Here is a 25299-nt window from a genome sequence, read left to right as displayed (position 1 = left end):
AATGGAATCAGATGGCATGAACCTGTCAACATTTAGGTCTTGGGGTCCTAGAAGGCCTCGCTAACCACTAGGACAAGCCAGTACAAGCTCATGCTACAAAGGGAAGAAACAGATCCAATCAACCGTGATAAGCAAAATAGAGGACGAGGAACAGGCATATGTCAAACACTGCAAATCCACTGACTCTTTTAGTACATATATTGAGTTGACAAAACATTAGGAACACATGCTCCATGGCATTAACTGACCAGGTGAAAGCCATGATCTCTTATTGATGTCATTTGTTAAATCCATTTCAATCAGTGTAGACGAAGGAAACAGGTTAAAGAAGGATTTTTAATCCTTGAGACATGGATTGTATATGTTTGCCACTCAGGGGGTGAATGGGCAAGACAAAAGATTTAAGTGCCTTTGCTGGGTTTTTCATGTCAACAGGTTCCCGTGTGTATCAAGAATGGTCCACCACCCAAAGGACATCCAGCCAACTTGACACAATTGTGGGAAGCACTGGAGTCAACATGGGCCAGCATCCCTGTGGAACACTTTCGAAACCTTGTAGAGTCCATGCCCCGACAAATTGAGGCTGTTCTGAGGGAAATAGGCGTGCAAAACAATTTTAGGAAGGTGTTCCTAATGTTTTGTACACTCAGTGTACAAAAGAACATCTCTCACATGAATAACAATGAATTTCAATGGCAGAGAAAGAGTATACAAATGAATTTACAGTGACCAAGGTTGTGATGATCTTATATGGGATCTTCTAAACATTATGGTCCACCACTGAATATTTCCCTGGAACTCAGAGAGATCAGAAAACAGTTGGAAAACCATTGGTTATAAGTTGGATTGGTCACTCCCTAATCACTCCTAATGATACTGGATCCAGTGATCAAAGCGTGGACTAAAGGTGAGACTTGGGGCAAGTTTAGCCCTCAACTGACTGGCCAGCATGGCCTTTCGCGTGCCCCCCCAACACACACACACTCACAAGGGGGAATGGCAGTGGTCTCTCCATCATCAGGTCCAGCAAGGCTGAAGGAACTAGTGGCCCTCCAGAGGTTAAACGCTGGCCAGCCATCTGATCCCAACCTCTTGTTTGTTTATGATAGTTCATCTGGGCGGCCTGGCTGAGGTGGCCGGCTGACCTGTCTGGTGGGCTGGCTGGGACAGGCTAGGGCCGAGAGGAGAGGATGGGGGTTGTCAGGCCCCAGTGGGTGGCTTGGTCACTGAGGTGGGCAGCAGACTGATTGAGGAGTCTCAGCGAAATCCTGAAGATGAGGAGATAGTGAGGTGACCATTTCACTTGCAGTCTGATGAGTTCAGAAGGTCATAAACCTACTGTCCTCACCCCAACTGAATGGAGCACATCATAGAAGCACAAGCATAATACTTGATTTGGATCATCCAAAGGTTAATGCATTCTAAAATGGAGAAGTCAATGATCTCATATTTATGACTTATCAATATTAATACAGTCATTGGATTAACATAAGACCAACTCATCTCATTCCACACAGCACCCCTAATGCTATACATTCCATTACACAACCTTTTCCATCTGCATTTTCATTAGTTAGTCGAGTGGTCCGTGATGATGGATTATCAAAAGATGTTGAAGAGCAAATGATGTGCAAGCTGCTGTGGTCAGGTCACCTGGCTGCCCAGGGTTCATCTGCAAGTCAAATATTTGTCCTGTCACATGGAGGTGATGGAAAAGGTGCATCTAAAAACCTCAGCAAACTCCAATCGTGAGGAGTGATGCCAGTTATGGCGACAAAACTGCCCTCTGCTTGTCCCGAGCCTTTAAATAAGACAACAGGCTCAATACAGTGGATGGTGGACCATTAAAAATCTAATCAAATTTTATTTGTCACATGCGTCGAATACAACAGGTGTAGACCTTACCGTGAAATGCTTACTTACGAGCCCTTAACCAACAATGCAGTTCAAGAAATAGAGATAAGATTTACTAAATAAACTTGAGTAAAAAATAAAAAGTAACACAATAAAATAACAAGGATATATACAGGGGGTACAGGTACCAAGTCAATGTGCGGGTGTACAGGTTAGTTGGGGTAATTTGTACATGTAGGTAGGGGTAAAGTGACTATGCATAGTGTAAAAATAAAGTCAATAAAGTCAATGGCCACCCAGACTAATTGTTCAGCAGTCTTATGGCTTGGGGGTAGAACCTGTTATGGAGCCTTTTAGACCTAGACTTGGCGCTCCGGTACCGCTTGCTGTGCGGTAGCAGAGAGAACAGTATGACTTGGGTGACTGTAGTTTAAAAAATACATTGGGCCTTTCTCTGACACCGCCTAGTATATAGGTCCTGGATGGCAGGAAGCTTGGCCCAAGTGATGTACTGGGCAGTGTGCCTTACGGTCGGATGCCGAGCAGTTGCCATACCAGACCGTGATGCAACCGGTTAGGATGCTCTCGATAGTGCAGCTGTAGAACTTTTTGGAGGATCTGGGGACCCATGCCAAATCTTTTCAGTCTCCTGAGGGGAAAAAGGTGTTGGACCATGATGTGTTGGACCATGATTTGTTGGGAATGTGGACACCAAGGAACTTGAAACTCTCGCCCGCTCAACTACAGTCCCGTCATTGTGAATGGGTGCGTGTTCGGCCCTCCTTTTCCTGTAGTCCACGATCAGCTCCTTTGTCTTGCTCACATTGAGGGTTGTTGTCCTGGCACCACACTTCCAGGTCTGACCTCCACCCTATAGGCTGTCTCGTGGTTGTCTGTGATCAGGCCTACCACCGTTGTGGGTAAACAGGGAGTACAGGAGGGTACTAAGCACACACCCCTGAGGGGCCCCAGTGTTAAGGATCAGCATGGCAGATGTGTTGTCCCTACTCTTACCACTTGGGGGCAGCCCGTCAGGAAGTCCAGGATCCAGTTGCAGAGGGAGGTGTTCAGTCCCAGGGTCCTTAGCTTAGTGATGAGCTTTGTGAGTAGTATGGTGTTGAACGCTGAGCTGTAGTCAATGAACAACTCTTACATAGGTGTTATTTTTGTCCAGGTGGGAAAGGGCAGGGTGGAGTGCGATTGAGATTGTGTCATCTGTGGATCTGTTGGGGCGGTATGCAACTTGGAGTGGGTCTAGGGTTTCCAGGATGATGGTGTTGAAGTGAGCCACGACCAGCCTTTCAAAGCACTTCATGGCTACTGACATGAGTGCTATGGGGCGATAGTCATTTAGGCAGGTTATCTTCGCTTCCTTGGGCACAGGGACTATGGTTGTCTGCTTGAAACATGTAGGTATTACAGACTTGGTCAGGGAGAGGTTGAAAATATCAGTGAAGACACTTGCCAGTAGGTCTTCACATGTTCTGAGTACACATCCTGGTAATCCGTCTGGCCCCATGGCCTTGTGAATGTTGACCTGTTTAAAATGTTTTGCTCGCATCGGCTACGGAGAGCGTGATCACACAGTCGTCCAGAACAGCTAGTGCTCTCATGCATGCTCCAGTTTTGCTTGCCTCAAAGCGAGCATAAAAGTCATTTAGCTAGTCTGATAGGCTTGCGACACTGGACAGCTCGCGGCTGGGTTTCCCTTTGTAGTATGTAATAGTTTTCAAGCCCTGCCACATCCGACGAGCGTCAGAGTACAATTCAATCTTAGTCCTGTGTTGACGCTTTGCCTGTTTGATGGTTCATCTGAGGGTATAGCGCGTCCGGATTAATGTCCAACTCCTTGAACTCCTCCAGCGCCTGCTCTAGTCTTTAGCTCGGTGCGGATATTACCTGTAATCCGCGGCTTCTGGTTGGGATATGTACGTACGGGTACTGTGGAGACAATGTCTTCAATGCACTTATTGATGAAGCCGGTGACTATACTCCTCAATACCTTTGGATGAATCCCGGAACATATTCCAGTCTGTGCTAGCAAAACAGTCCTGTAGCGTAGCATCCGCATCATTTGACCACTTCCGAATTGAGCGAGTCATTGGTACTTCCAGCTTTCTTGCTTATAAGCAGGAATCAGGAGGATAGAATTATGGACTGATTTGCCAAATGGAGGGCAAGCTTTGTATGCGTCTCTGTGTGTGGAGTAAAGGTGGTCTAGAGTTTTTTTCCCTCTGGTTGCACGTGACATGCTGGTAGAAATGAGGTACAACGGATTTAAGTTTGCATGCATTAAAGTCCCCGGGCACTAGGAGCGCTGCTTCTAGATGAGCATTTTCTTGTTTGCTCATGGACTTATACAGCTCGTTAAGTGCGGTCCTAGACCCAGCATCGGTTTGTGGTGGTAAATAGACGGCTATGAATAATATAGATGAAAACTCTCTCGGTTGTTAGTGTGGTCTACAGTTTATCATGAGGTACTCTACCTCAGGCGAGCAATACCTTATATCATGCAGGTATGTTTTAAGATTAATACCATTGATCAACAGCATATCCACAGCCTGGAGTCCTATATAAGTTAAACCAAAAAGCACAAATATAATAATTAAGATCAGTTCACATGGTTTTAATACGAGAAGATAATGAACATATTAACATGAAAATGTGTGAGAAGTTTGTGATAAATGTTACAAAATTGCATCCAATAACTTTCTACAGAACGCTCTTCTTGAGGAGCTTCTGAGATTTATTTTTCAGACGACTTGTGAATCCAGGTCCAAATCATTTATACCACAAAATGAAAATTCCAATAAAAAAAAGGAAATAATTTGAAAGACATTTACAATAGGGGGGAAAAAACTGTAGCTCTTGACAAATACTAAATAAGGATCATATGAGAAAACACTTTTCCATCAAGCAATTATCTCTGCAGTGCATATAAAATACTGCATCAATCAGCTATTTGTTAATTTTCTTAATCAGCATCCTCACTGAGGTAATGCCATACTTCCTGGTCCCGTATTCACTTTGCGACAAATCTGGTTGTCATTGAGGTGATAAATAAAAAATTCTGTTCACTTCACTGATGGAAACATCCTTTAATCTGGGTATGGCCCTCTTCTGGCAGTCATCTATCCGCTGACCTCTGGCATAGACATCTGTTCAAGACAATAAGGTAGGCTATAGGTTACAGTGACGGTTACTAGATTAAGAGAGACATATTATAAAACCTAATAGAAAACAAATCCATGGTACAAAATCCTTTAGCGCTAAAAACTTCTAGGTAGTAAATACTGTCATCTGTTAGTCTAATTGTCTTGTGATATACAATTTTTGAGTTGAGTTTCCTTTCTTGGCCATGACTCACTACGAATTGTTTTTATTTTCATCTCAAATGGGACTTCTTGGTTTAAAACAAGGACAGAGATAGGAATTCACAACAATAGAGTGATTGTAGAACTTTCCAGACATCTGGAGGAACCAGATGAACCTGATCACTGAATTAAGTTACCATGAAAGTCAAGGGAAAACATTTATGGCACTCACACAGGTCTGGTATACTGAAATCTTACAATGCAGATTATCATGAATTATACTTTCAGATCAGACATACAGTAATTCCAATTGACTGTATGGACATTGTGTCCATACAGTCAGTCTCCTGCTGCCTGATGCTTACCTGTTATGTTGTCCACTGAGCTGAGTGGAGCAGTGTTAATCATGTTCACCCCAAACAACATTACTATACAGACTATTACTGCAGCCAGCAGATAGATTGGCACAGCAACAGCCCAATACCTACAGAGACAGCAGATGGGATATAAAAAATAAACTCAATCAGGACCATCATGGGCAATATACAAAATACAGGTATCAAGGAAAAAGATGAGCAGATTGCCAATAAGTTCAGAAATGTAGCTCTACCTGATATAATGATGTATTCTTTTTCTATATGAATTATTAGGTAAACATAAACATGTTCAGTGGTCTCATTTCGATTGACTTACTTTTGAGGCCAGTAAGTAAGCCCTATTGCATGAAGCCATTCATCTGGTACATAGGCCCACACCAAATACAAAACTGCAGAAGGAGCAGAAATGGGTCAAAAACATAAAGTACATTAAAACAATGCTGATTGACACTACATTTGAGAGCACATTTGGCATTTTCACATAGCCTACAGATAATAATATGGCATTGAATCCCCAACTTCAACAGTCATTGCCTTAAACAGACTAAACACAAAGGACATATGACTGGGACTTACAGAAGCCAAATTGTGAGCCAAGGAACAGAACAAAGCCGTAGATGGCCCTTTCTGGCAGGGGGGAGGGAGAATTTTCCACCATGACAATCTGAATACAAATATAAAAGAGAGATGAGATAGAGGTAAATATAACACAGCTGAATTGATTGGTTGTAACAGGCTAATGTATGATTATATATATATTCACCACAACATCAGCATGCTTCGTTCGAAATACAGAAACGTGACGCTTTTTCGTAGGGCTAGGAAGGGAATCTTCTAACCATCTTTATTATTTGGTTTCGCTACATTCCGGAAGTGGATGTTGGTAACTTTGTCATGTGACTTTGTCATGTGAACGTAAGCGAGGAGGAACGTTTCCACTAGCTATATCGTAGAAATGTGGTTTTAATTTAAGGTTAGGCATAAGGTTATCAGTGTGGTTAAGGTTAGGTTTAAAATAACATTTTTAAGAAGATACATTGTAGAAATAGGCGGGGTTTATGACTGTGCTTATTTATGTATGTGTGATGTGGTTCGGAAACTAGCAACAGATTACAAATGCAAGCAACGCCTCCCTTAATGAACATGTTGCCGGCCATAAAACAGATTTACAAATAATTTCAGGAAGTGAACAAGAAAGGCAAGTTGTGTGCACTGGCCCTTATTTTTTGTAGCTAGTGTATGTATTGGTCGTGGTGTCGAGATAAAGTAGCTGAATGTTGTCTCGCGGCAAAGCGAGGAAAGAACGGTGCGTAGTTGCTAGTAAGCGAGCCAACAAAACTAAATTAGCTAGCTAGCAAACGTTTCTTTCAAGGTGAGGTTCGATGCTCCGGGCAATCAGATGCCCCCGTAGTTAGACAATGGCTCACTAGTTAGATGGATGTATATCTTTCCTGTCTATCATCTAGCTAACGTTATAGTTAGTTAGTTACTGGTAGGAAGCACAGTACCAGATAACGTTAGCTAACTAACCGAGTTTGTTGTAATGTTAGCACTTAGCTAGACAAGTTATTTAGAGGCGGAACTGTCACTTTTAGCTTACATTAGTTAGCTCGTTTTAGCAGTCAATTAACCTGCGGTACGTTATCTTGGTAACGGTACATGTTCGTTGAGTAATCATGCAATGTTAGTTAGCTACTGTTTATTGTCACGACTCCATGATGACATGATTCTTGTTTCAGACTTACCAAAATGTCAGATTCAGACTCTGGTCCAGAGTTTGTGGACTACGACGATATCAGACACGGGGCGAAATTTGTAAGTAAAAAGGATGATTGTTGACGTGTCATTAAATATGAATGTAAGACCGAAGGGAATACTTATAAGATACATTTTGAAAATGGACTCTACTAGTGTTATCATGTAACGTTTGCAATACCTCATTAGACATTACATTATTAACAAAACTTTTCTTCCTCAAGATCTATGTCAAAGACAATCCCTTTGTAGCCCTGCAACCTCCAGGTAAGAAGTAGCAAGAACACTAGTCGCGTACACGCATCTAGTACTGACACTAGCTAGTTGCTTGCTCATAGTACTGACACTCACTGTGGTGGTTGGGAATAGGTATTGGGGCTGGACAGGTGTGACCCAGACCCTCCACTGTTGGAGACTACAAACATATCCATTCAGAGTGGGGGTGACGATTGAGGATCAAATGGGATTGGGGGGAGGAGAAACTATGTTCATCTGTATAACTCATTCTGTTTTTGGTGCAGATGATACATTTGAGCGATGGAATAAACTCTCTGTCAGTTTGAAAAAGAAAGCAGCACAGTTGATGCATGTATCTGCCTTTTGGTATCACATTCTGCTTTGTCGAGAGAATCACAACACCACACGCTGGGCTGTGCAAGTGGGCTTCCTAGATTCAAAGTAAGAATTAGTTTGAGAGTAATTTAACTCCCTGCCACACATTCTTTATTCCTTAGTACAGTGTGTTAAGACTCAAGTTCTCATTTCACCTTTCCTTCTCTAGTGTCAGCAATGACTTGAGTCTGAAGAGACTGCACAGGATTGAAATATTGGAAGCTATCCTCAGAGCGATGGAAAAAGGATGTGTAAGTTTCTTGTTACAATGAAAATGGCACCATACAGAAATTGCAGTGTTGAATCTGAGAAGACTCATGCTGTCATTTGTTTTCTCTTCCAGTTATTAGAAGATCAGACAAGGCATATGATCTGGATAAGCAATACATTTAACTTGGTAGGTGGAATGCATGCCTTTGCCCCCCCCCCACCAAAAAAAGCAAATATGATGCATAATCACTGCTTCCACTTGCTCATATCTTACTCCATTTTTAGAGCAACATGGTTTCTTGTCCCCTCAAAGTAATTATTCATAAGAATACAATAATGTTCTCTTCATGCCTGGGAAATGGGGCACAATGCTCCTTAGTGTTTATGGAAGCCAAAGGGTAGGGTGCCCATCTTCATTGGTTAAGAACTCCTCAGGAATCTATTTACACCCTGCTGACCTGATACATACCCAAGAGAAAAGGAAACCGGAATGTCCTGTTTGGTGGTGGTAAATTTGAATCGCTGCTTTCATTGGAGTCATTCGTCAACCTGATTTGTCACATGGAATATCTAGCAACCTGATGTGCATGAATTTCCCATTATCAACCATTGCAGATTGGTGTGTTGTCTCTAGCGCTGGGCGATATGGCCAAAATACACTGCTCAAAAAAATAAAGGGAACACTTAAACAACCCAATGTAACTCCAAGTCAATTCTGTGAAATCAAACTGTCCACTTAGGAAGCAACACTGATTGACAATACATTTCACATGCTGTTGTGCAAATGGAATAGACAACAGGTGGAAATTATAGACAATTAGCAAGACACCCCCAATAAAGGAGTGGTTCTGCAGGTGGGGACCACAGACCACTTCTCAGTTCCTATGCTTCCTGGCTGATGTTTTGGTCACTTTTGAATGCTGGTGGTGCTTTCACTCTAGTGGTAGCATGAGACGGAGTCTACAACCCACACAAGTGGCTCAGGTAGTGCAGCTCATCCAGGATGGCACATCAATGCGAGCTGTGGCAAGAAGGTTTGCTGTGTCTGTCAGCTTAGTGTCCAGAGCATGGAGGCGCTACCAGGAGACAGGCCAGTACATCAGGAGACGTGGAGGAGGCCGTAGGAGGGCAACAACCCAGCAGCAGGACCGCTACCTCCGCCTTTGTGCAAGGAGGAGCAGGATGAGCACTGCCAGAGCCCTGCAAAATGACCTCCAGCAGGCCACAAATGTGCATGTGTCTGCTCAAACGGTCAGAAACAGACTCCATGAGGGTGGTATGAGGGCCCGACGTCCACAGGTGGGGGTTGTGCTTACAGCCCAACACCGTGCAGGACGTTTGGCATTTGCCAGAGAACACCAAGATTGGCATATTCGCCACTGGCGCCCTGTGCTCTTCACAGATGAAAGCAGGTTCACACTGAGCACGTGACAGAGTCTGGAGACGCCGTGGAGAACGTTCTGCTGCCTGCAACATCTTCCAGCATGACCGGTTTGGCGGTGGGTCAGTCATGGTGTGGGGTGGCATTTCTTTGGTGGGGCCGCACAGCCCTCCATGTGCTCGCCAGAGGTAGCCTGACTGCCATTAGGTACCGAGATGAGATCCTCAGACCCCTTGTGAGACCATATGTTGGTGCGGTTGGCCCTGGGATCCTCCTAATGCAAGACAATGCTAGACCTCATATGGCTGGAGTGTGTCAGCAGTTCCTGCAAGAGGAAGGCATTGATGCTATGGACTGGCCCGCCCGTTCCCCAGACCTGAATCCAATTGAGCACATCTGGGACATCATGTCTCGCTCCATCCACCAACGCCACGTTGCACCACAGACTGTCCAGGAGTTGGCGGATGCTTTAGTCCAGGTCTGGGAGGAGATCCCTCAGGAGACCATCCGCCACCTCATCAGGAGCATGCCCAAGCGTTGTAGGGAGGTCATACAGGCACGTGGAGGCCACACACACTACTGAGCCTCATTTTGACTTGTTTTAAGGACATTACATCAAAGTTGGATCAGCCTGTAGTGTGGTTTTTCCACTTTAATTTTGAGTGTGACTCCAAATCCAGACCTCCATGGGTTGATAAATTGGATTTCCATTGATTATTTGTGTGATTTTGTTGTCAGCACATTCAACTATGTAAAGAAAAAAGTATTTAATAAGATTATTTATTTCATTCAGATCTAGGATGTGTTGTTTAAGTGTTCCCTTTATTTTTTTGAGCAGTATATAATATCACAATTTTTTTTTCAGAATTATGGCATTATTTTACGTTTCTTAATAGTAAAAGTTAAAAATATGCTTTGTATGTAGCACATGACCTTAACATGGCATCAAATTAATAGTAAGTGGTTTTAATGGGCTTTCTTCGCTCTGATTTTGTTTTGACCAAACTGACAAAGTATTCTTATTTGTAGAACTTTTCATATTTAACACTATCAAAATACCTTTTATAGTGGGTATTGTAGAATTTCATACCGGTATACCTTAGAATACAATATATCGCCCAGCCCTAATTGTCTTATGACAATGGTAAGGACTAAATCAGTGTTTTGTTGATTGGTAACTCTCTGGTCAGCATGTGCTGGAGGTCCTGGATGATGCAATATGCTGGCTGGAGCAGACAGGAGAGCCCCGCATCAAGCAGCAGGTTCAGGAGCTGGGCCCCAGAGGGAACTGTTTTGCTGCTCTTCAACTCATCTTCGCTGAGTGTAAGAACCACTCTGAGTCAGGCAGTGTCATCCATTGCTGTTCATATGGTGATGTGATGATGTACTGTGACTGTGACTGTTTGAGACTCAGACCATTGTGTTTTTAAAGCCTTCTCTCACAAAATATTAACCCATTGATGCCCAGGCAGGGTTTAGTGATAGGTACGGTGAGGGAAAAAATCCCCTGCTGATTTTGTACGTTTGCCCACTGACAAAGAAATGATCAGTCTATAATTTTAATGGTAGGTTTATTTGAAAAGTGAGAGACAGAATAACAACAACAAAAAAATCCAGAAAAACGCATGTCAAAAATGTTGTAAATTGATTTGCATTTTCATGAGGGATATAAGTATTTGACCCATCTGCAAAACATGACTTAGTACTTGGTGGCAAAACCCTTGTTGGCAATCAGAGGTCAGATGTTTCTTGTAGTTGGCCACCAGGTTTGCACACATCTCAGGAGGGATTTTGTCCCACTCCTCTTTGCAGATCTTCTCAAAGTCATTAAGGTTTCGAGGCTGATGTTTGGCAACTCAAACCTTCAGCTCGCTCCACAGATTTATGGGATTAAGGTCTGGAGACTGGCTAGGCCACTCCAGGACCTTAATGTCCTTCTTGAGCCACTCCTTTGTTGCCTTGGCCGTGTGTTTTGGGTCATTGTCATGCTGGAATACCCATTTTCAATGCCCTGAATGAGGGAAGGAGGTTCTCACCCAAGATTTGACTGTACATGGTCCCGTCCATCGTCCCTTTGATGCGGTGAAGTTGTCCAGTCCCCTTAGCAGAAAAACACCCCCAAAGCATAATGTTTCCACCTCCATGTTTGACGGTGGGGATGGTTTTCTTGGGGTCATAGGCAGCATTCCTCCTCCTCCAAACACGGTGAGATGAGTTGATGCCAAAAGCTCCATTTTGGTCTCATCTGACCACAACACTTTCACCCAGTTGTCCTCTGAATCAGATGTTCATTGGCAAACTTCAGACGGGCATGTATATGTGCTTTCTTGAGCAGGGGGACCTTGCGGGCGCTGCAGGATTTCAGTCCTTCACGGCGTAGTGTGTTACCAATTGTTTTCTTGGTGACTATGGTCCCAGCTGCCTTGAGATCATTGACAAGATCCTCCTGTGTAGTTCTGGGCTGATTTCTCACCGTTCTCATGGTCATTGCAACTCCACAAGGTGAGATCTTGCATGGAGCCCCAGGCTGAGGGATATTGACAGTTCTTTTGTGTTTCTTCCATTTGCGAATAATCAAACCAAATGTTGTCACCTTCTCACCAAGCTGCTTGGCGATGGTCTTGTAGCCCATTCCAGCCTTGTGTAGGTCTACAATCTTGTCCCTGACATCCTTGGAGAGATCTTTGGTCTTGGCCATGGTGGAGAGTTTGGAATCTGATTGCTTCTGTGGACACATGTCTTTTATACAGGTAACAAGCTGAGATTAGGAGCACTCCCTTTAAGAGTGTGCTCCTAATCTCAGCTCGTTACCTGTATAAAAGACACCTGGGAGCCAGAAATCTTTCTGATTGAGAGGGGGTCAAATACTTATTTCCCTCATTAAAAAGCAAATCAATTTATAATTTTTTTTAAACGTTTTTCTGGATTTTTTATTAGTTATTCTGTCTCTCACTGTTCAAATAAACCTACCATTTAAAATTATAGACTTATCATTTCTTTGTCAGTGGGCAAACGTACAAAATCAGCAGGGGATCAAATACTTTTTTCCCTCACTGTAGCTTAGAGGGTTGAAAGGTACAACATGGTAGGTAGGTTAGAGGCTGAAAGGTTACTGGGCAATAAAATGTCACATGGTTTATCCTACTCTGGGAACTTGGTTAGCAGTGAATGTGTCCCAATATGAACATCATTAACCTCTTCTCTCATCAGATGCTCACTATACGCAGGCCATGGGAGTCAGTAAAAAAACATGTATGCGAGAGCTTGCACAGGGCCCCTGCCAATGGTTTATTGAGGTAAGAAGCCTGTATTTGATATTTTGTCATCCTTGATGGGCCCAATGCCCTCACCTAATTTTATCTAAAGATGGTCCCAATCGTAGTAATCTGTTTTAGAAGATATACTGTGTTTTTGTAATGGACTAAGTTGATCTATGACTTACACCAGTAGATTGGACCCCCCTCACGGGCCAATCTGGCCCACGGGTGACTTTTTAAAAATGTTATTCTTTGTTTTTTAGAGAAACATACTTTAAAATGACTAAAACCAAATCAAAACTATGTACATGTGATGTTGGATCTACAGTGCCTATAGATAACCTACACACCCTTTAACTATTTTCACATTTTGCTGCCTTAATTTAGTCCCTTTTTAAATTTAATTATGTTTTTCCTACATATCTACATAACCTACTTCACATTTTCAAAGTGAAAGAAAGTTTTATAAAATGTTTTCCTAATTGTCTCGCTGAAAAATAAAACTATGTCCCAGGGTTTGATTTTCAGAATACTGAGGTGGGTTTTCCTGTATCATTTTACCAGGGCTTTGCTTCTTTCATATTTATTTTGATCCTGAAACTCCCCAGTCCCTGCCCATAACATGATGTTGCTGCCACAATACTTGAAAATAGAGTTCCACTGTTGTGTTGGATTGGATTTGATCCAACCCTGTAGTTTTTAAGTTAGACTTTGACTGTGTCCTGCTTGCTAAATGAAAGCTAGCGTCTTTGATGTTAAGTCCCCAATATAGTGAACTTTGAGCAGTTCTGGACTGGTTCAGACTTACATTTTGGTGTACAAAGCGCTCCGTGAATGTTGTAGGGTCCAGTGCCTTATAGTGCCAGAAAGCCCCATCTGTCCTCTCTTCGCTGCCACTCTGTTGGCGGAGCTGACCTTGAAGTGTCAGGTTTCCCACCCAACGTTTGCGTAGGGAGTGATGTCACATTTTCTGGCCTATCCAGGCAAAGAATCGATATGCTCTCCCTCTGAGCGGCGGAGCCCAGCCTAGGAGACGGCATATGAAAGGGGACAGTCTAGCGACTCCCAACAGTTGTGGTTTCATCGCTGTGATGTTCTCAGCTGGGGACGAAATTAATTTGTGCGTAAAGCTGAAGTAACCAATCTGCAGCACTTATAATGGTATCTCTTTGTCGCTCAGAGGAGGCTTGGCAGAAAATGCTCTTGTCAGTTCATATGCAATGGGGGGGCTGAAATTGTCACTAAATATGATCATAAAGCCAATATAGTAAGTTGTTTATCATTTGGTTGTTGCTATATTTAGAAAGCATTTGTCATATTCTGCTTTTGAGTAGATTTAAAAATATATACTGCTCAAAAAAATAAAGGGAACACTTAAACAACACATCCTAGATCTGAATGAAATAAATAATCTTATTAAATACTTTTTTCTTTACATAGTTGAATGTGCTGACAACAAAATCACACAAATAATCAATGGAAATCCAATTTATCAACCCATGGAGGTCTGGATTTGGAGTCACACTCAAAATTAAAGTGGAAAACCACACTACAGGCTGATCCAACTTTGATGTAATGTCCTTAAAACAAGTCAAAATGAGGCTCAGTAGTGTGTGTGGCCTCCACGTGCCTGTATGACCGCCCTACAACGCCTTGGCATGCTCCTGATGAGGTGGCGGATGGTCTCCTGAGGGATCTCCTCCCAGACCTGGACTAAAGCATCCGCCAACTCCTGGACAGTCTGTGGTGCAACGTGGCGTTGGTGGATGGAGCGAGACATGATGTCCTAGATGTGCTCAATTGGATTCAGGTCTGGGGAACGGGCGGGCCAGTCCATAGCATCAATGCCTTCCTCTTGCAGGAACTGCTGACACACTCCAGCCACATGAGGTCTAGCATTGTCTTGCATTAGGAGGAACCCAGGGCCAACCGTACCAGCATATGGTCTCACAAGGGGTCTGAGGATCTCATCTCGGTACCTAATGGCAGTCAGGCTACCTCTGGCGAGCACATGGAGGGCTGTGCGGCCCCCCAAAGAAATGCCACCCCACACCATGACTGACCCACCGCCAAACCGGTCATGCTGGAGGATGTTGCAGGCAGCAGAACGTTCTCCACGGCGTCTCCAGACTCTGTCACGTCTGTCACGTGCTTAGTGTGAACCTGCTTTCATCTGTGAAGAGCACAGGGCGCCAGTGGTGAATTTGCCAATCTTGGTGTTCTCTGGCAAATGCCAAACGGTGTTGGGCTATAAGCACAACCCCCACCTGTGGACGTCGGGCCCTCATACCACCCTCATGGAGTCTGTTTCTGACCGTTTGAGCAGACACATGCACATTTGTGGCCTGCTGGAGGTCATTTTGCAGGGCTCTGGCAGTGCTTCTCCTGCTCCTCCTTGCACAAAGGCGGAGGTAGCGGTCCTGCTGCTGGGTTGTTGCCCTCCTACGGCCTCCTCCACGTGTCCTGATGTAGTGGCCTGTCTCCTGGTAGCGCCTCCATGCTCTGGACACTACGCTGACAGACACAGCAAACCTTCTTGCCACAGCTCGCATTGATGTGCCATCCTGGATGAGCTGCACTACCTGAGCCACTTGTGTGGGTTGTAGACTCCGTCTCATGCTACCACTAGAGTGAAAGCACCGCCAACATTGAAAAGTGACCAAAACATCAGCCAGGAAGCATAGGAACTGAGAAGTGGTCTGTGGTCACCACCTGCAGAACCACTCTTTTATTGGGGGTGTCTTGCTAATTGCCTATAATTTCCACCTGTTGTCTATTCCATTTGCACAACAGCATGTGAAATGTATTGTCAATCAGTGTTGCTTCCTAAGTGGACAGTTTGATTTCACAGAAGTGTGATTGATTTGGAGTTACATTGTGTTGTTAAAGTGTTCCCTTTATTTTTTTGAGCAGTGTATTTAAATATTTTCATAGTTTTACTATGTACTTGAGTTTGGTCCTCAAGTGAGTACACCTCAGCAATTGTATAACTATTTTCACCAGAAAGCTGAGGTCCAGTCCTTTCCAGAACTATGCAGCATTAGTAATTATTGTTTATGGCCATCTCCATTTAGGGGGAAATCTGTTTTGCATGATCATTCAGTCAGGGGGCATCAAATTCCGAAATTGATGGGTGAGAAATGTTAACAATTTTCTGTACGGCCCTCCCTCCAGACCGCGCTGAAGACCGACCGCGGCCCCCGGGACAAAATTAGTTTGACAGCCCTGATTTACACAAACCCTCCTCTGGATTTACATTACATTTTTGTAAGTTGTGTTGACATATGTTTTCTATTTCAATTTATTTTTTTAAGATACTTTTTTTCCTTATTTCCTCAGAAAAGTGAAGAGATGAAGGCTAAAGGAAATGATCAGTTTCAGAAAAAGAAGTATGATGCAGCAGTCAAGTATTATTCAAAAGCCATCAAATATCAGTAAGTGGTATTTTTTGTTTTAGTGGCCAAGTGCAGTCAAACGTGATTGTCCTGTTTTTTTGATGTCTATCTCTACACACACACACACACACACACACAGGTTGGAGTAATGTGAAAATGATGATTCCCTTTTAGTGTAATAGCTGTTGGAAAAGACCGTCTGAAATTTCATTCTGTTTAGGTGGGATTAAGTTTTGATCAGCCTGGTGACATCAACAGGCTTGCAAAGAGGCTATTATAGTTTGTTTTAAATTAAAATGGTCAATCACAATAAGGTACTTAATTGTTACCCAGAAATGATTTGGTATTGAGATAAAAATGGCTGCATTTGACATTTTTAACATAGTGCCTTTAGAAAGTTCACACCCCTTGACTTTTTCCACATTTTGTTACAAAATGGGATTAAAATGGATTTGTGTAGATTGTAATATTTTGTCAACAATCAATCTTTAAAAATATGGAAAATAAAACGCCATCTTGATTTGGATAAGTGTTCAACCCCCTGAGTCAATACAGCTGTAGTCACCTTTAGCAGTGACTACAGCTGTGAGTCTTTCTGTGTAATTCTAAGAGCTTTGCACACCTGTATTTTACAATGTTTGCCCATTTTTCCTTTAAAAAATTCTTCAAGCACTGTGAAGTTGTTGAGCATGGCTAGAGAGCCATTTTCAAATTTTGCCGTAGATTAAGTCAACTGTGACTGGGCCACTCAGGAACAATTTAAATGTAGTCTTGGTAAGCAACTCGTGTATATTTGGCCTTGTTTTAGGTTATTGTCCTGCTGAAAGGTGACTTTGTCTCCCATTGTCTGTTGGAAAGCAGACTGAGCCAGGTTTTCATCCAATTGGTGCATTTCCAGTAAGGATTTACCCTGGTGTTTTACAAAAAAGCATCAGACTTTGGTTTTTCCAAGGTCCGGCTCCTGGGAGTCACTGTGCCATGGCCTCAGTGGACCTGCTCTGTCTTGGTGCCAAGGCAAGGCCACTGGGGCTTTTCGGGTGTCATTTGCATAACAATGGCTAACTGAGAACTAGGGCTGGGCAGTATACCGTATTTTACTATATACCGGTATTTATGCATTGACCGGTTTGGGTTTTTATTTTACCTTCTATAACTGTATTTTAATGTTTGGTTTGTTAAATGTAATACGCCGTGTGTAACGTCAATTTTCATAGTTTACTCCGCTTCTCTCTCGCTCTCTCGCACACGAATGGGCGAAGCATGAATAAAGATGATAGGGTCCCCAGGGAAACACTGAACATCACTTTGGTTTCTACCCTGTCACAATAACTCATGCATGGCATTTTCGTTCGTTGTCATGTCAAACAACACTGTATTCAAAGTGTCCACTATTATTTATATTCTAACTATAGAATCAGAATAAACATTCTATTAACATTATTCCAAAAGTTCACCCCAGTGTTTTGATCTAAATCGCCATTGCAGCATTTGGTTAAAAATAAGGCCTAGTATTTATGCCCATGTTGTGGCAGTGTGGAAACGATCTCAAATGAGTGCAGGAAATGCAGAAATTAATGCAAATGCAGGAAATTGTTTTAGGTTGAAGTTGACTTGTATACATTGATGTTACAGTCCATGGCCCAGTGACAGGCTGGTTGTGTTGATGTGAGCCATAATCATCCCAGACACACTGGACCCACTTTGCATACCGCCCCAAAATACCCACAGATGACTCAATCTCTATTGCACTCTACACTGCCCTCACCAACCTGGACAAAAGGAATACCTATAAGAATGCTGTTAAATGACTACAACTCAGCATTTGACACCATAGTCCCATCCAGTCTCATCACCAAGTTCAGGACCCTGGAAATGAACACCTCCCTCTGCAAATCAAATCAAAGTTTATTTGTCATGTGCGCCGAATACAACCTGACAGTGAAATGCTTACTTACAGGCTCTAACCAATAGTGCAAAAAAAAGGTGTGTGTGTGTAGGTAAGTAAAGAAATAAAACAGTAAAAAGACATTTGAAAATAACAGTAGCAAGGCTATATACAGACACTGGTTAGTCAGGCTTATTGAGGTAGTATGTACATGTAGGTATGGTTAAAGTGACTATGCATATATGATGAACACAGAGTAGCAGTAGCGTGGCAGGCAGCTTTGCCCCAGTGATGTACTGGGCCGTACACACTACCCTCTGAAGTTCCTTGCGGTCGGAGGCCGAGCAATTGCCGTACCAGGCAGTGATGCAACCGGTCAGGATGCTCTCGATGTTGCAGCTGTAGAACCTTTTGAAGATCTCAGGACCCATGCCAAATCTTTTTAGTTTCCTGAGGGGGAATAGGCTTTGTCCTGCCCTCTTCACTACTGTCTTGGTGTGTTTGGACCATTCTAGTTTGTTGATGTGGACACAGAGGAACTTGAAGCTCTCAACCTGCTCCACTACAGCCCCGTCGATGAGAATGGGGGCGTGCTCGGTGCTCCTTTTCCTGTAGTCCACAATCATCTCCTTAGTTTTGGTTACGTTGAGGAATAGGTATTCTGGCACCACCCGGCCAGGTCTCTGACCTCCTTATAGGCTGTCTCGCCGTTGTTGGTGATCAGGCCTACCGCTGTTGTGTCGTCTGCAAACTTAACCTCTATGGGCTAGGTGGGACGCTTGCGTCCCACCTACTCAACAGCCAGTTGAATCCTGTGGCGCGTTATTGAAATACCTTAGATATGCTATTACTTCAATTTTTCAAAAATATGACTATTTTACACCATTTTAAAGATAAGACTCTCGTTAATCTAACCACACTGTCCGATTTCAAAAAGGCTTTACAACGAAAGCAAAACATTAGATTATATCAGCAGAGTACCCAGCCAGAAATAATCAGACACCCATTTTTCAAGCTAGCATATAATGTCACAAAAACCAAAACCACAGCTAAATGCAGCACTAACCTTTCATGATCTTCATCAGATGACAACCCTAGGACATTATGTTATACAATACATGCATGTTTTGTTCAATCAAGTTCATATTTATATCAAAAACCAGCTTTTTACATTAGCATGTGACGTTCAGGACTAGCATTCCCACCGAACACTTCCGGTGAATTTACTAAATTACTCACGATAAACGTTCACAAAAAACATAATTATTTTAAGAATTATAGATACAGAACTCCTTTATGCAATCGCGGTGTCCGATTTTGAAATAGCTTTTCGGTGAAAGCGCATTTTGCAATATTCTGAGTAGATGGCTCGCCATCACAGGCTAGCTATTTTGACACCCACCAAGTTTGGTACTCACAAAACTCAGATTTACTATAAGAAAAATTGGATTACCTTTGCTGTTCTTCATCAGAATGCACTCCCAGGACTTCTTCTTCAACAACAAATGTTGGTTTGGTTCCAAATAATCCATAGTTGTATCCAAATAGCGGCGTTTTGTTCGTGCGTTCAAGACACTATCCGAAGGGTAACGAAGGGTGACGCGCGGACGCGTATCGTGACAAAAAAATTCTAAATATTCCATTACCGTACTTCGAAGCATGTCAAACGCTGTTTAAAATCAATTTTTATGCAATTTTTCTCGTAAAATAGCGATAATATTCCGACCGGGAGTCGTTGTTTTCGTTCAAAGACTGAGAAAGTAAAATGGACTCTTCACGTGCATGCGCACACCCGTCTCATTGTTCTCAGATCGACCACTATCCAAATGCGCTACTGTTTTTCAGCCATGGACTGCAAAGTCATCATTCAACGTTCTGGCGCCTTCTGAGAGCCTATGGGAGCCTTAGAAAGTGTCACGTTACAGCAGATATCCTCTGTTTTCAATAAAGAGAATAAAGAAGGCCAAGAAATGGTCAGAGAGGGCACTTCCTGTTTGGAATCTTCTCAGGTTTTGGCCTGCCGTATGAGTTCTGTTATACTCACAGACACCATTCAAACAGTTTTAGAAACTTTAGGGTATTTTCTATCCAAATCAAACAATTATATGCATATTCTAGTTTCTGGGCAGGAGTAATAAACAGATTAAATCGGGTACGTTTTTTATCCGGCCGTGAAAATACTGCCCCCTATCCATAACAGGTTAACTTATCAATATTTATGCAGATGTAGTTAACGAGGCAGGTAAATATGTATTTTTTTTCATTACAGTTCACACTTGGTATACCACACATTAGGAACACCGTCCTAATATGGAGTTGCATCCCCCTCACCTTGTGCCCTCAGAACAGCCTTAATGTGTTGGGTCAGGGACTCTGCAAGGTGTTGAAAGCGGTCCACAGGGATGCTGGCCAATGTTGACTCGAATGCTTTCCACAGTTGTCATGTTGGCTGGATGTCCTTTATGTGCTGGACCATTCTTCATAAACACGGGAACCTGTTGATTGTGAAAAACCCAGCAGCGTTGCAGTTCTTCACACAAGCCAGTGTGCCTTGCCCCTACTACCATACCCTGTTCAAAGGCACAAGTCTTTTGTCTTGCCCATTCACCCTTTGAATGGCACACATACACAGTCCATGTATCATTTGTCTCAAGGCTTAAAAATACTCCGTCAATCAGTCTCCTCCCTTTCATCGATACTGGTATTGTTCCCGGCCCTAATTATCAGTCCGGTTGCCTAGTTACTTTAACCCTACATACAGTTGAAGTCGGAAGTTTACATACACTTAGGTTGGAGTCATTAACTCGTTTTTCAACCACTCCACAAATTTCTTGTTAACAAACTATAGTTTTGGCAAGTCAGTTAGGACAGCAGCTTTGTGCATGACACAAGTAATTTTTCCAACAATTATTTCACTTATAATTCACTATCACAACTCCAGTGGGTCAGAAGTTTACATACACTAAGTTGACTGTGCCTTTTAAACAGCTTGGAAAATTCCAGGAAATGATGTCATGGCTTTAGAAGCTTCTGATGGGCTAATTGCCATAATTTGTGTCAATTGGAGGTGTACCTGTGGATGTATTTCAAGGCCTACCTTCAAACTCAGTGCCTCTTTGCTTGACATCATGGGAAAAGCAAAAGAAATCAGCCAAGACCTCAGGGGAAAGAAATTGTAGACCTCCACAAGTCTGGTTCATCCTTGGGTGCAATTTCCAAATGCCTGGTACCAGGTTCATCTCTCCAAACAATAGTACGCAAGTATAAACACCATGGGACCACGCAGCCGTCATACCGCTCAGGAAGGAGACGCGTTCTGTCTCCTAGAGATTAACGTACTTTTGTGCGAAAAGTTCAAATCAATCCCAGAACAACAGCAAAGGACCTTGTGAAGATGCTGGAGGAAACGGATACTTTATCTATATCCACAGTAAAACGAGTCCTATATCGACATAACCTGAAAGGCCGCTCAGCAAGGAAGAAGCCACTGCCATAAAAAAAGCAAGACTACGGTTTGCAACTGCACATGGGGACAAAGATTGTACTTTTTGGAGAAATGTCCTCTGATCTGATGAAACAAAAATAGAACTGTTTGGCCATAATGACCATCGTTATGTTTGGTGGAAAAAGGGGGATGCTTGCAAGCCGAAGAACACTATCCCAACTGTGAAGCACGGGGGTGGCAGCATCATGTTGTGGGGGTGCTTTGCTGCAGGAGGGACTGGTGCATTTCACAAAATAGATGGCATCATGAGGGAGGAAAATGATGTGGATATATGGAAGCAACATCTCAAGACATCATTCAGGAAGTTAAAGCTTGGTCGCAAATGGGTCTTCCACATGGACAATGACCCCAAGCATACTTCCAAAGTTGTGGCAAAATGGCTTAAGGACAAAGTCAAGGTATTGGAGTGGCCATCACAAAGCCCTGACCTCAACCCTATAGAAAATGTTTGGGCAGAACTGAAAAAGCATGTGCGAGCAAGGAGGCCTATAAACCTGACTCAGTTACACCAGCTCTGTCAGGAGGAATGGGCCAAAATTCACCCAACTTATTGTGGGAAGCTTTTGGAAGGCTACCCAAAACGTTTGACCCAAGTTAAACAATTTAAAGGCAATGTTACCAAATACTATTTGGGTGTATGTAAACTTCTGACCCACTGGGAATGTGATGAAAGAAATAAAAGCTGAAATAAATCATTCTCGACTATTATTCTGACATTTCACATTCTTAAAATAAAGTGGTGATCCTAACTGACCTAAGACGGGGCATTTTTACTAGGATTAAATGTCAGTAATTGTGGAAAATGGAGTTGAAATGTATTTGGCTAAGTTGTATGTAAACTTCTGACTTCAACTGTATATATATACATAGCTACCTCAATTACCCCTTTACAGCGTCTCGGTACTGGTACTTCCTGTATATAGCCATGTTATTGTAATTCACTCACTATTTTATACATCGTCACTATTTCTATATGTATTTGTTTTTTCTGGATTTTTTTGGGGGGGAAAAGTACCTGTAAGTTAGCCTTTCACTGTTAGTCTACACCTGTTGTTTATGAAGCATATGATCCAATAAAATGTTATTTGGATTTGACAGTCGAAAATCAGTAGTATGTGTTATTGTCCTTGGTGTTAAGGTACCTTTTGACTTCAACGTGTCCTGTGATTAACACCCTTCCTGCTGAGAATGTCAATTAATGGCACCATAAATGTCTCTGAAGTGTAAGTCACTTTTGAACAACCTATCACCACCATCTTTCCTATTTGGTCTGTGAAAATAGGCCAGAATTGCATAGTTTGACTACTTCTTAACAATTCTCTTTTTTGTTGAAGGAATTATTTGATAACATAAACCTATCTATTTTTTTCAGCCCTGAAAACCACATTATCTATGGGAACAGAGCGCTTTGCTATATTCGTAGTGAAAAATATCTGTAAGTCCTTCACAAACTATAAACAAACCTGTTTTGTATAGGAGTCTGTTACACAGACCGGTTAAGCATGTTTAATGATCAATGGCATAACTTTTTGTTGTTGTTGCAGAAAAGCTGTTGGTGATGGAAAACGAGCCACTTTGATACAACCAGAGTGGGCAAAGGTAAGCTATTCTCCCACAGCCATGTCTGAATTTCTAATGAGATTTCCCTCATTTGCTTCTTAAGGTTTATCAGAAACCCTCTGATGGTGGTGAAATGAATACATTTTGATTGACTGACAAGCTATCTAGTTATATTGCTCAGAAATGGAGACTATTATCAGTGTTGAAATGTTTCATTAGGCATGAAATGTCTTAACATTTTTGTAGACAAGTTTCCTTATGTGGAGTGGTATGCTAATGCCCAAAGTACCAACATTCCTAAATGATGATGATGATGTCTGTGGTGGTGAATGATGCTGTCTTCCCCTCCTGTGTGGCAGGGTCACTACCGGTACTGTGAGGCGATGTTTCTCCTTGGGGAACACAAGCGGGCAATGGCGGCCAACGAGTGGGCCCAGACTCTGTGCAAGGCTGACACAGAAGGCATGAAGGACCTGCTGCAGCAACATGCCAAGTTCAACATAGAGATGGAGGAGAGCAAATGGCTCAGGGAAGAGGAGAGCAAAGGTAACAGGGAAACTCTCCCGCAGTCTTTATGCTTACACACAGAGGACCCTAGTGACCAACCTGAGTGCAGTTGTTTGGTAAATTTTGGACCCTTCTAAACTCAGCAAAAAAATAAATATCCTCTCACTGTCAACTGCATTTATTTTCAGCAAACGTAACGTGTTAATATTTGTATGAACATAAGATTCAACAATTGAGACAAACTGAGCAAGTTTCACAGACATGTGACTAACAAATGGAATGATGTGTCCCTGAACAAAGGGGGGTCAAAATCAAAAGTAACAGTCAGTATCTGGTGTGGCCACCAGCTGCATTAACTACAGCAGTGAATCTCCTCTTGGACTGCACCAGATTTGCCAGTTCTTGCTGTGAGATGTTACCCCACTCTTCCACCAAGGCACCTGCAAGTTCCTGGACATTTCTGGGGGGAATGGCCCTAGCCCTCACCCTCTGATCCAATAGGTCCCAGACGTGCTCAATGGGATTGAGATCCGGGCTCTTCGCTGGCCATGGCAGAACACTGACATTCTTGTCTTGCAGGAAATCACACACAGAACGAGCAGTATGGCTGGTGGCATTGTCATGCTGGAGGGTCATGTCAGGATGAGCCTGCAGGAAGGGTACCACATGAGGGAGGAGGCTGTCTTCCCTATAACACACAGCGTTGAGATTGCCTGCGATGACAACAAGCTCTGTCCGATGATGCTGTGACGCACTGCCCCAGACCATGGCGGACCCTCCAAATCGATCCTGCTCCAGAGTACAGGCCTCGGTGTAACGCTCATTCGACGATCTGACCATCACCCCTGGTGAGACAAAACCGCGACTCGTCAGTGAAGAGCACTTTTTGCCAGTCCTGTCTGGTCCAGCGACGGTGGGTTTGTGCCCATAGGCGAAGTTGTTGCCGGTGATGTCTGGTGAGGACCTGCCTTACAACAGGCCTACAAGCCTTCAGTCCAGCCTCTCTCAGCCTATTTCGGACAGTCTGAGCACTGATGGAGGGATTGTGCGTTCCTGGTGTAACTCAGTTGATGCCATCCTGTACCAATCCCGCAGGTGTGATGTTCGGATGTACCGATCCTGTGCATGTGTTGTTACACGTGGTCTGCCACTGCGAGGACGATCAGCTGTCCATCCTGTCTCCCTGTAGCATTGTCTTAGGGTCTCATAGTACGGACATTGCAATTTATTGTCCTGGCCACATCTGCAGTCCTCATGCCTCCTTGCAGCATGCCTAAGGCACGTTCACGCAGATGAGCAGGGACCCTGGCATCTTTCTTTTGGTGTTTGTCAGAGTCAGTAGAAAGGCCTCTTTAATGTCCTAAGTTTTCATAACTGTGACCATAATTGTCTACCGTCTGTAAGCTGTTAGTTTCTTAACGACCGTTCCACAGGTGTTCATTAATTGTTTATGGTTCATTGAACAAGCATGGGAGACAGTGTTTAAACCCTTTACAATGAAGATCTGTGAAGTTATTTGGAATGTTACGAATTACCTTTGGAAGACAGGGTCCTGAAAAAGGGACGTTTCATTTTTTGCTGAGTTTAGAATTTCATATTAAAACCAACTGATCTTTTAGAAAACCAGGTGAATTACTGGGACAAATTCTTGGGGGGATTGTACATCTTGTCTTGTGGTTACCATACT

General features: G+C 43.0%; 2 protein-coding genes across 10 annotated transcripts in view; one reads left to right on the top strand and one right to left on the bottom strand.

The window, feature by feature from the left end:
- Positions 1 to 4459: 4459 nt before the first annotated feature.
- On the bottom strand, positions 4460 to 13587 carry pigp (phosphatidylinositol glycan anchor biosynthesis, class P). Of its 4 annotated transcripts, none has more exons than XM_045716225.1 (5): positions 13569 to 13587; positions 6122 to 6209; positions 5862 to 5934; positions 5534 to 5652; positions 4460 to 5012 (listed from the first exon to the last, which is right to left on the bottom strand). In XM_045716225.1, exons 2-5 carry the CDS (start codon positions 6201 to 6203, stop codon positions 4900 to 4902), a joined length of 387 nt encoding a protein of 128 aa, XP_045572181.1. In that variant the 5' UTR covers positions 6204 to 6209; positions 13569 to 13587; the 3' UTR covers positions 4460 to 4899. The 4 variants fall into 4 exon arrangements, with proteins under 4 accessions (XP_045572181.1, XP_014052564.1, XP_014052563.1 ...); XM_014197089.2 differs by lacking the exon at positions 13569 to 13587 and adding an exon at positions 7291 to 7315; XM_014197088.2 differs by lacking the exon at positions 13569 to 13587 and adding an exon at positions 6385 to 6403.
- The window catches only part of LOC106603445 (E3 ubiquitin-protein ligase TTC3), a 61689-nt gene continuing 42852 nt past the window's right edge, over positions 6463 to 25299 (top strand). For 2 of the 6 annotated variants that reach the window (XM_014197134.2, XM_014197130.2), the window contains exons 1-12: positions 6576 to 6851; positions 7285 to 7360; positions 7525 to 7567; positions 7822 to 7978; positions 8082 to 8163; positions 8256 to 8309; positions 10694 to 10826; positions 12714 to 12799; positions 16100 to 16194; positions 22918 to 22980; positions 23090 to 23144; positions 23465 to 23651. In XM_014197134.2, coding sequence (XP_014052609.2) covers positions 6820 to 6851; positions 7285 to 7360; positions 7525 to 7567; positions 7822 to 7978; positions 8082 to 8163; positions 8256 to 8309; positions 10694 to 10826; positions 12714 to 12799; positions 16100 to 16194; positions 22918 to 22980; positions 23090 to 23144; positions 23465 to 23651 — 1063 coding nt within the window. In that variant the 5' untranslated portion in view covers positions 6576 to 6819. The other 4 variants (XM_014197131.2, XM_014197132.2, XM_014197133.2 and 1 more) reach the window with 4 other exon arrangements.

Source organism: Salmo salar, chromosome ssa04 (genome assembly GCF_905237065.1).
Source record: "Salmo salar chromosome ssa04, Ssal_v3.1, whole genome shotgun sequence".
Classification (NCBI taxonomy): domain Eukaryota; kingdom Metazoa; phylum Chordata; class Actinopteri; order Salmoniformes; family Salmonidae; genus Salmo; species Salmo salar.
Note: the sequence above shows the minus strand (reverse complement) of the source record. Positions and strands in the feature narration are given on the sequence as shown.

Excerpts from the sequence above, each read along its gene's own strand:
- pigp (XM_014197088.2), bottom strand. Across the intron at positions 5,935-6,121 it reads TGGCTCACAATTTGGCTTCT|TTTTGTATTTGGTGTGGGCC; the intron begins GTAAGTCCCAGT and ends CTCCTTCTGCAG. Across the intron at positions 5,653-5,861 it reads CTTACTTACTGGCCTCAAAA|GTATTGGGCTGTTGCTGTGC; the intron begins GTAAGTCAATCG and ends CTGTCTCTGTAG.